The 11,436-nt window shown below is 47.2% G+C and overlaps 1 protein-coding gene across 1 annotated transcript; it reads right to left on the bottom strand.

Moving 5' to 3' along the window:
* Nucleotides 1-2,177: 2,177 nt before the first annotated feature.
* On the bottom strand, nucleotides 2,178-10,310 carry LOC102444823 (polymeric immunoglobulin receptor). Its single transcript, XM_006119329.5, has 6 exons — nucleotides 9,595-10,310; nucleotides 8,360-8,707; nucleotides 7,200-7,520; nucleotides 6,082-6,175; nucleotides 5,820-5,986; nucleotides 2,178-5,035 (listed from the first exon to the last, which is right to left on the bottom strand). The coding sequence occupies exons 1-6, from the start codon at nucleotides 9,635-9,637 to the stop codon at nucleotides 4,989-4,991; spliced, it is 1,020 nt and encodes a 339-aa protein (XP_006119391.4). The 5' UTR covers nucleotides 9,638-10,310; the 3' UTR covers nucleotides 2,178-4,988.
* Nucleotides 10,311-11,436: the final 1,126 nt, after the last annotated feature.

Here is an 11,436-nt window from a genome sequence, read left to right as displayed (position 1 = left end):
GGGTCTTCAAAGTATTTGAAGGCTTCAATATCTGAGATATAGGTGAGAGGATTATTCTAGGAGGGGTGGGTGAGATTCTGTGGCCTGCACTGTGCAGGGGGTCAGACTAGATGATCATAATGGTCCCTTCTGACCTTAAAGTCTATGAGAGGAGAGCATGGCAGGCCCCACTTTCGGTCATTTGGGTGCTAGGGGCATTCTGGGGGTGAGTCTGTGCAGGTCTTAGTGTTTTGCATTGTGTCAGTAGATCCTTTCTCAGGGGTGGCTGGATGCAGCTGGATGCAGAGTTCAGTGGTGACTAAACTCACATGCCAATGACGTGGCAAGAAAAGGGCAGAAAAAAACCACAGCAGGGCCACCCAATTTTTGCAGCCTGATTTCTTGTGAAATCAGGGAAGTACAGGCCTTTTAACGCCGGCAGCGGGCAGACTCGGAGGCCGTTGTTCTGTTTTGGGCAGCTGGTCTTTGTGCTGTTGCTCCGGTAATCACGCTGAAACTCTGGTGCCCAAAGATCCAAACTGCCGTGGGTAGAAACCCTGCAGGATTCTCCCTCCTTGCCTCCAAAAGGCCTGTAAGCAAACAACCCCCTTCACGCCCCCAGCCTGGCCCTGATTCCTGGTTCATGACAGCAAAGGAGAGAATCAGAAACTCAAGCCCATGTGAAATGAGCTGAGGATTTGAATTTAGATTATACAAATAGTCCCCAGCTTTTCTGAGCTGTACTGACAGGCTCAGAACCCCACCATGGTCCCAAAATCATGAGCTTTAAATAGAAAGATGATATGCCTTTTTGATCTGTCCTTGGGTGTTGAACTTCCCCTGCCCACTCCTGGTGTGTGTGAGAGATGCAGAGTTGCCAAATGCTCCCAAATAGAAGGAATAAGGTGATTTTTGGCTTCTGCTGTCCTCAGATCTGTCTTCTCCCCACATCCAAGTTTCCATCAGTTCTGCCCAGTGTGGGATGTAGGGGGATTCCCCATCCAGTGCAGGGAAATAAGCCCTGCAAGCGTGGCTTGCATCTTGCCCCGTCAAGGCTGTTCCCCAGTTTGGCACTTCCACGGTGGGGACCCACGAGAGTCCTTAAAATACCTTGCCACAAAGGTGTCTGTTTAAAAAGTCCTCAAGGTCACAGACTCCTTGGCCGCGGGCGGTACGCTGCCACCACCCAAATGCACAAGCCTCTTGAAGCCAGGAAAGAGCATTTGGGGACCTCCTTCCCGTGGGGTACCTCCAAGCTTTGTAACCCTCTGTGGTGGGGTGATTGCCCCATATTGGCTAAAGGGAGTAAAAGCAGGCAGAAGGGAGCCTGCGCAGAACTCTGGCCAACCAGAAAGAGGCTTTTAAAGAGCCAATCAGAGAGTGGCTTGCTGAGGCAGCCCGGTATAAAAGGAGCTGCTCAGCAAAGAGAAGGTCAGTTAGGTCCAGATCAGGGAAGGTGCACAAGCTGGTTCCCAGAGAACCACCTTTGGGAGGGCAGTACTGGGCAGGCTCAGGGAGTCTAGAGAGGAAGGTGCTAGCCTGATACCTGCCAGGCTAATGGCCTTGCCACACTGGGTCAGACCAAAGATCCATCTAGCCCAGAATCCTGTCTTCCAATGCCAGATGCCCTAAAGCAACACAAGGGAAGTGGCCCAGGGAACTAGAGGCAGTAGAGGGGAGTACAGAAGGGCAGGACAAGTCTGCCACCAGATAATCTCTGGGTTGGGACCCAGAGTAGTGGGCAAGCCTGGGCCCCCCTCTTCCCTCCGTGGCACCACACTTTGCCACCAAGGCTTGGCAGATACAGACTTTGGCTGGCCCCTGAGAGAGAGAGGCTACTCCTGCAGGCCACAGTTGGCCACAGTGGCAGTGGAGACACAAGAGTGCCAATAAACCCCTGGAAGGACAAGAGACCATTGCAGGGGACGCTGATGGAAGGTGGTGTCCTGAAGAGGATGCTGTGGTCGGGGAGCAACACAGATCGAGTTTAGGAGCGTGGATGGGGGAGATACCAGCCCGAGGAAGGCACCCTGCTGATGAAAGGATTAATTCACCAGAGGTGCCGCAGTGGTGAGTAGACTCCATGACACCCTCCCTTAGGAGAGAGCTTGAAAACAAACTGAAATTTCTTAATAGTGGACCTTCAGTCTCAGGCCCGTACCCATAGAACCTGCTGCTTTTTTAGGACACAGGAATCAGATCATAGTTTTAAAAAGGTGACTTTATTAACAAAGCAAAGGAGACTTACTTGGTGAAGCAAATTGGTTGCAAGGTGTTACAGAGCAGCAAGAAAAAAAAATTAAAGCACAGAAAATTACTTCTCTGGGATTCAGTTCCCAGGGGAGGGAGGGTGGGGGGGTTATCACAGAGGAGTTTAACCAAACGAAAAAACAAAGAAAATAACCTGATCGTGTCTAACTCTAAATATTCTCTGTTCACTTACATATCCTTTGTTCCAAGGTTCAGACTTTTCTTGGGCCTAGCTATTTTTAGTGAAAAATCCGTGCATTTATTCCTGGTTTGGTCCATCTCTATCTGCTCAGCTCGTGCGCTAAACTCACACATAAAGGGAAAACTGCCTTGTTTCATTTCAAACTTCTCCCTCTCTCTTCCCATTGGCTCTCCTGCCAACACTTCCTGAATACCTACTGTTCTGGGGTTAACCCTTTTGTTACTGAAATCTGGAATGTCTAGAAAAAGGTAGTTAGTGCCCCTCCTATCCATCACAGCCCCTTTAAAAGGGAGCCCTTGCTCCTCCTGTCTCATCACTTCGTGGGTAGAAAGTGGATGTCTTCTGGCTGAATAGGCCACCGTCTGCTCGTGGTGGCCCTGTATAACCCTCAGGCCCTTGGAAACAAAGTACAATGGACAGGAAGTGGCTGCAGCTGGTTACCTAGTGTGTGCCTTTGTTGTATCTAATACAAGCCACACCACAAGGACCAGTGTGTCAGGTACCCAGCAGATAGTGGATCTACAGCTCAACCTCTTTGTGTGGCATCGGTTGTGGTTTGTACTCATCTGTCTGGTACCACTGGCTATAAACAGTGGTGTCTCCCTGGCACTGTGGGCGCTGCTCTCTGAAGTGGCATGAGTTTGGGGGACCTCAGCTCACTTGCCTGAGGCAACACAGGTAAGCAGCTCTAACAGGTGGCGACTCCCTGTACAGTTTTCATGCTGGGAAAGGAAATTGCTGAAGCATGGAAAGAAATGAAGCCTGCAGGACAATCAGTCCCCTAATATCTGCTGGCGTGAATAGTTCTATGTCCCTCAAACCCAGTGCTAACCGTAGCTCACTGTCCAGCGGCCCCACCTAGCAGGGCATCTGTTCCATTGCATCAGAATCCCTGAGCATCCAGTTTGGGAGTAAAGTTTGTTTGACACCATTGCTTGTACCAGACATGGCCGGTGGAGCTGACATGAGTTTGCAGACCTGGGGTTCCTCTGGCAAAAACCCAACTCAATACTGCCCTGTATTGGTTCCCTGTCTGGGTAGAGGGACTCCCTGACAATCTGAGATGCAACAATGCCTCTCATTTTAGCATCCTCTCTGTGTGTAATATACATATCCCACTGCGGCCCCTGGAGATTGCTCCTGATATCTCGATGGCTCAGGCCTTATTTACACTGGCATGTTTTGTCGCCACAAACTGCCTTTTGTTGACAAAACAGTGAAAGCATTTACGCTACAATGCAAGTTTTGTTGGGAAATCACTCTGTTTTGGCAACAAAACTTCCAGCCTGTGAGAAACTTTTGTCCTTTCTCCTTCCCTTATTGTTAACGAAGAGCCAATGTGGACTCTGCTGTTTATTTTGTTGAGAGAACTAGCTTCCACCAGTATCCCTAATGGCTGTGCTCAGTGTTCTGTGATCTCTGCTGTCCTGCAGGTATGCGCTTCTCTCCTCTCAAAGCTCTGGGAAGTATCTGACAGCTGAGTGAGCTGCTCCCTTTGGAGAACAAAGAACAAATCATTGGCATGCTCCTGTTCTGCTCTGCACTAGAAACACAGTGGCAGGCAGATTGCTGCTGCAGGGGGAGGGCTGGAGAGACGGCTGTGCTGCTTTGACATTCCTCAGCTTGGAGAACTAACAGAGCTACCCAAGACATGCAGGGATCAGCTCTGCCTTCCCACTACACTCACCTCATTGCTTTGCTCTTATCTGTTTTCAGGCATGTGGCCATCCACTGTTGACAATGGGAGGCAGAAAAACTGGTTTAACCGGTTTTCACTTTTAGCGACTTTTGCATGTCGACAGCACTTTTGTCACCAAACCGTCCCAGTGTAGACACTGCCTCTAATACAATACTCCAAGACTCTCTTGGGAATTAGGAATGTGCATTGCCAAATACTGTCCTTAGCTCCTTTTGCACCTTGGCATTTTCCATTAGGTTTGCAGGCAAAACGTGGCTTAGTTAGTAAGGATTTATCCCAAGGCTACTCAACTTTGGAAGCCCCATGGGCCACAATGATACTCACAGCACATGCCAAGGGCCACAACTTAAATGTGGTTGCATATCCATGCAAATATATATGTAAATAGCTTCTTTTACACTGACAGGCATGAATACAAAGCACTTCTCACAATGCCTCTGAGCTTCCCGCACCACCTCCCTGGAAGCTAGAAATGCCAACACCCTGTACCTGTCTGTTTCAGCCAGGCCGTCCTCTCGCGTCTTTCAATGCTCACCCTGCCTGGGAGACGCTTTGCCATTGTGGAGTGTGTTGAGCTCCTGTGTAAACCCAAACTGCACCTCAGGCTGCAAACAAATGGGCCATGGGCCGCATGTGGCTCACGGGCCATGTGTAGAGCAGCTCTGGTTTATCTGTCATGGTTGGGGACGGTGGAAAAACTGAGCAGAACTTTCTCATTTGAAGCATGTGAGTGTTTACAGCTGTGAATGTCTGTGAGAGCATCTTTGCAGGTATGTGTATCCATGCTGGAGGAGTTGGGGGTGTGGCTGGAAATACTCTCTTGGAATTCTTTTTCTTGGCCTCTTTCTCTTCCTCCTTTCACCACATCTTTGTCTTACTAGAGCTTTCCTGTCCTTTCTTTGATTCTGGAAACAAAATACAAAATGGAGTAAGAGATGAGGAATCCACGCTGGTTTCAAGAGCTGTCTGCTTTCCTGCTGGCCCTCCTCATAGACCTAAACACGCCTCTTTCTCACCCCACATTTGAAGCCTGAGAGTCCATTAGTGCCAGTGTACATCAGGACTGTGGCCGCTGCTTATCGGGCTGGTCAGTAGGGTCTCACTGTTACTCTGTTTCTAAAGTCTGTTGCACCCACTTCTTGTCTACTGTCTTCTACTCTGATTGGAAGCTCTTTGGGGCAGGGAAAAATCTTTCTGGTTTGTGTTTGTACAGCAACTTGCACTACAGCGATCTGATCCATGTCTGGGTCCTGGGTGCGTTTGTAGTACATAGCTCTAATTGTGATTAACTGGGTTACCCTGGTGTGGCTCATGGGACACTCACGTTCCTGGTTGTGTTCTACTCTTCTTACCGTAATTAGCCTTGGAGATTTGAAACACAAGAATGGATTCTATCTTGGTATCACATGTTTGCACTATGCACTTAGAAGTCGGATCATTACAAAACTTTCTATTTATTAATGTCGGCTTCATTATACACGCACAAACCAGTGCAAAAAATAATTCTATCAATGATCATCTAAATGTACAGATAGTCAGAGTAAGAAAAATGCTGATCTGTCCTTCAGCCTTGCTCCTGTTTCTCACTGCTCTTCCTCCCCGGCCAGATTCCTCTCTCTTGCTTATGTCTGGGGCTCAGCACAGGGGAATGCTCTCCCAGTTGGGGCTCATTCTGCTCAGGAAGGTTACCTGTGAGTGGAAGGAGCTGGTGTTTGTTCTTGCCGTGGGTCACCTGCCCCATGGCTCTGCTGCTCCTCCTGAAGGCGATGGTAAAGATCAGTAGTGCGGCTATGAACTTAGTGCCCAGCCACGCCACCATGATATAGAGGGCATTGACTCTGGCCTCAGGATTCCAGCTGTGGGAAACCACATGTATAACCATTAGGGACAACTGGGAACACTGGCTTGCAGCTTGTATTTAGCTCAGCCCGATTCTTTTTTCTTTCTTTACCTCTGCTCATCGTTCCTGGCTGCAGTGGGGAGGGTGGCCCCCTTGTCATCAGTGAGATGGGATGTAGCCACAACATCCGTCCCATAATAAGATTCTGTAAAACCACAGGCATGAAGTTAGTATGAGTGAACCTTTCCCTTTAGTTCTGCCCTCGTCATGAGGAATAGCGAGACTAGAATTAGCTTGTTTGTTAGCAGTGAGCATGAAAATCTATCCTATACCATTGCCATTTACCAGCTAAAATTATTTCTATGAGTGAAGTCTCTTGATCGTTGGAACAGTCTTCAAGAGAATTGGTAGCAGCTCCTCAAAGAACCTCTTAAGAGGTCCCTCATCTCCAGGGTTTTACAAAGGAATAAGGCATCTAAAGTCATTTGAAGGTCTGAGCCTCAGAGCCTTGCAGAATCGTATGGTATGACAAATAAAAGCATGGGCATGACGAGGAAGCAAATTTTGAGTTGCTGGTTAAACCTGAGAGAAACTGGAGGTCCCACTCAGGTAAGGATCCACAAGCTCATTTGAGCCTCTTTGTTGTTGTTAGGGTGGATATTTTATGGGGAAGGGCATTTTCTGGTGAGGAGTCTGTTTCCACCCAAGTTGGACACGCCACAAGAATGCTTTTTCCTATGGCCTATTCTGTATTTCTGCTTCTTGCACTGGCTGAAAGTGAGAAGGGCAAGAGAGGAGGACTATTAGTATCACAGAAAAGTGGAATATTCTCACCCACTGCGTTCACTCTAAGACTGGGTCCAGATTCAGCTCAGTTCTTGTTTTATCCACCCCAGTGTGGATGGGATCCACACTGCAATTAATTCAAGCAAGAACTCAAACAGCACAAGATCTTTCTCTAAACCTCAAAAAGTTGAAATTACGAGGTGAAGCCCAGCCCATTAATAGCTCTTATGGATTTTTACCCAAGCCCCACTACACATGGTGAGATAATCTGTAGCTAGTACTAATAGATACCAAAGCTGTGCAGGGAACTTCAGGAATTCTTCACTTGTCTCCTGCTTCCTTGCTCTGAGGTGCCCCTGTGAGCTCTGCCTCTCACCACATCCACTGGGAAATGAGAATTTGCCAACTGCTAAGGGAAGGCCACTTCTCTTTGAGTAACTCACCCAAAACATTCAGTCCGATCATCTTCAGTAGCTCGGTACTTCCCGGGAGGTTGGCCTCACACTGATACTCCCCCGAGTCACGCAGCTGGAGCTCCACCAGCGTCACGGTAATCTCTCGTTTCCTCAAATCAATCTGTATCCTGGTCCTTCCTTGTGTATTAACAATCTGATGGAACTCGACACTGATGACAGGTTGACACTTGATTGCAGTTACCATCTTGCACCAGGTGAAATTTTTAGGTTGCTTGCTGTCATCCATTACAAAATAGGAACAAGTTAGGGAGATGGAGTTTCCTTTTTTTGCAGATAGCCTGACAGGAGCTGGAGAGAGAGACGGGGGAGGGGTTATTGTGGGAGAGGGAAGGAAAGGGGCCTGTCCTGCCTGTGTATAAATGCTACCTGCATCTATATGGAGAGACAAAAGATCAAACCTTTCACAAGCAGTAACAACAAATAGCACTAAAATGGAACCGGGTGGTAGAAAGTACCTGGGATATTTATCTGCAGGTCTGGCCATCTTCCTTATTGGCCATTTCAACAGATAACCAGGGCTTCAAATTCACAGTGGGGTTTCTCCATGCCATGGAGTTTCTATTAGAGTTGGTCAAAATTTTTCTGTGTCAAAGGGATATTTGTTTTTAACAGAAAATGCCTGTCTGTCCAAATATAAAATATGTACAAAAATGCTCACATTCATAGAAATAAATGATTTAAAAAAATAAACAGAACTCCAAATATTGAGTCTTAAACCAAAGCCATTTATTTTTAAGGGGTTCCGGAATATTTTTTGTAGTCTTTTAAGCAACAATGGGAAATGATTTTTTGTTTCTCAAAAGTTTTCATGGGGGGGGGGGGGAAATTCCCAACCTACTGTGGTTTACCTATATATTATGTGTTAGCACATGATCTATAGGGGTATGCATCTATGGATACACATTTATATACATACATGCATCTAATAAACATTTTGTTTCTATAACTAGATATGCATTGGGGTTTAAAATGTATTAACCATCTCTCTGTAATGTTATAGGGGTGTTTATATGCACGGATTGTTCTATTCCTTTTATTTAGAAGCAGGATTGGGAATAGAACATTTGAAATATCCAGCTATGAGTTGATATGTGTCCCAGCTTGCTGGTCACTGATCTGTAGCTCACCCTCATAAGACACTGCCAGTTTTATCTTTATCAATGGAATAATCTTCAGATTATCGGAAACCCCACACCAGTATATTCCCGAATCCTCTATCCGGAGCTCCGTCATGGACACAGAAATCCAGCCAGTTCCTGAGTCTTTTAGGCTGATTTTTGCCTTTGGAGGAGTATTTTGGTAATTCCTTCCAGGGGAGCTCCGGGCTAGGATATTGCATTCCAAGTCTGACAGCGCCTTGCACCAGAATTTCTCCGTCTGGGAATACTTGCTCTTGTCGTATTGACACCCTGTGATGAAAGTATCTCCCTGCACTCTTCTCACCATATCTGGGTCCTTTCCTGCCATGCAGAGCCCTTTCAAGGAAAGAACAAACGTGAGTTGAATGTGGGGTCACTGGCTCTTAACAACCTTCCCTCTACTTCAGGCTGCTGGGATTGTTAGTTTAAGCTCCTTGTATCTGCCTAAATGAGCCTCAATGCATTGCAGCTGCCTTCTTCCCATTTATGCTGCTCCACTTTGGAACTCACATCACCCAGTCTTCAAAGTGGGTTACAGTGTGAACATGTCATCAGGAGTTAGGCTAGTGCTCTCTGGTACAGACTGGTAAACAGGAACCTATCTGACCGTCTAATCCAGTGTTTCTTAAACTGTGTTCCGCTGCACACTTGTGCGCCATGGAGAACAACAGAGTTCAAAATGGCCACCCTTAAAGTGGCAGGTGACCTTTTTTGTTTTTCCCCCTCAATAACTTCCCCCTCCCCCATACTTTTTTTTTTTTTTTTTTGGTCAACAAAAAATCCTTGGTGTTCCTCAAAAAAAAATTATTGTTTGGTGTTCCTCAGTCTTAAAAAGTTTAAGAAACACTAATCCATTCCCCTTTTCAGTGTAGGATTGTTCCCTACGCTGTATTCTCTGCTGTTTTCTCCAGACTCTACACAGTCCTTAGGTGCATTAGGATAAGGAATTCCTTCTAGCAGGAGAGGTTCCTGTTTTCACAATGTGGGATGTCCAAAGCCTCCACTTTATGGTTTTCATTCCACTATTACATATGCAATTACAGAGAGGGGGAAATGTGGTGACTCGGTAGATGGAGCATTTCCTGCCATCACAAATAGCTGGGAGCCTAGTCCTATGCCCGGTCACAGCTGCCAACGTGATAAGCCGAGTGTGCCACTAACGCAAGAACAAACGGAATATTCCGTGTCTACGGCAAGGGAAGGATGATATCTCAGTGCCTTACCTGTTAGTGCCAGCAAGAACAGCAGGGCTGGGAAGGGACCCATCCTGTAGAGGGAATGAGCTTAGATCTTAGAGAACTGGACTGCAGCCTCAGGCATCTTCCGTGCTGTGAAGATGAATTTCCCCTCATGGGTAGGAAGTGAATGCCCCTAGCCACTCTCTGTCACGTGTTGCACTGGCATGACAGTGTCGATTTGCAATTTGTTGGGAACAGTCTTTAACCGGAGCAATGCTCCTAAATTTAGCCTTTGGGGAGGGTGCCTGTGTTCAACAGTGTAGGAACTCCCAGTTGCTTCTCATTTTAAAAAACCACAACAGCTTAGCCATGGATACTTGAAAATAAGGAGTTGGGAAAGAGGATGGTGTGTATTTTGGAGCAGAACCTTGGAGTTACAAACACCTCGGGAATGGAGGTTGTTTGACTCTGAAATGTTCGTCACGCTGAATGAAATGGTGTGGTTGTTCTTTCAAAAGCTTACACACAAACATGGACTTAATGCAGCTCTGAAATATTATGAGGCAGAAGGAAAAAGCTGATTTTTAATTTTTTTTTAGTAGTTTCCATGTAACACTGTACTGTATTTGCTATTTGTGTGTGTTTGCTGTGGCCTGATCATGTACTTCCAGTGCCAAATGAGGTGTGTGGTTGCCTGGCCAGTTCGTAACTCTAGTGTCTAGAACACTGAGGTTCTACTATCGCTTCAAATAATGTTGTAAGCCTCAGTCTGTTATTTTGTTAGCTCTTCATTTCTGTATTGCATGGAGTGGGACAGTTCCTCTCCTGTGCCCCATCTCTGCTAGGCTGGGGCAGGAGGTATCAAGGGGATGAAGGTGAGTCAAATGGTCTAGAGGCTGCTTTAAACTTCACCAGGTGGCAAGAGCTTGGAGAGAGCCTTGAGCTGCACTTCTTGTCTCCATCCAGTGGGGAAGCTGTGGGACTGGAGATGGCTGCCACGCTGAACAAACCTCAGTGTGTGTGGAGAGCCCCTGTCTCTCCCATCCCCAGGGCCATAAGGATGGTGCTGGCCACTTCTGGGAGCTGCCCAGAATGAAAGCAGATAAGGGAGCCTGCTTTTGCTCTGCTGCCACGCCGAATTGTTAGCACCCAAAAGCTCCCGATGTGGCTGAGGTAGCCTCTGGAAGATACGACGTGATTCTGGGAGACTCCCAGCGAAAGAGGCAGGGTTGGCAACCTTAGTTAACTATATGAAAGCATGCATGGGTATGTGTGCCCAAACAGCAGATCACATCTCTGACTGCAGTGTAGACACAAGGCAAGAGAAAATCCTCCTTTAACTCTCTCCTACAGACTCGGTTCGAACCTTCAAGCACTGACCACCTTTGTGCTTTGTGGGGAAACAGAGAGGCACTCACAGGATTTGGCTGTCACAAGTTCCTAGGGGTATGTCTACACTACCCTCCTAGTTCGAACTAGGAGGGTAATGTAGGCATACCGCACTTGCAAATGAAGCCCGGGATTTGAATTTCCCAGGCTTCATTTGCATAAACTGGGCGCCGCCATTTTTAAATCCCTGCTCGTTCGAACCCAGTGCCGCGCGGCTACACGCGGCACGAACTAGGTAGTTCGGACTAGGCTTCCTAGTCCAAACAACCGTTACTCCTCATTCCACGAGGAGTAACGGTAGTTCGAACTACCTACTTCGTGCCGCGTGTAGCTGCGCGGCACGGGGTTCGAACGAGCAGGGATTTAAAAATGGCGGTGCCCAGTTTATGCAAATGAAGCCCGGGAAATTCAAATCCTGGGCTTCATTTGCAAGTGTGGTATGCCTACATTACCCCGCTAGTTCGAACTAGGAGGGTAGTGTAGACATACCCTAGCTGC

Source organism: Pelodiscus sinensis, chromosome 27, assembly GCF_052426305.1.
Source record: "Pelodiscus sinensis isolate ZL-2025 chromosome 27, ASM5242630v1, whole genome shotgun sequence".
NCBI classification, from domain to species: Eukaryota; Metazoa; Chordata; order Testudines; family Trionychidae; genus Pelodiscus; species Pelodiscus sinensis.
This window is presented reverse-complemented; position numbering and strand designations above follow the sequence as displayed.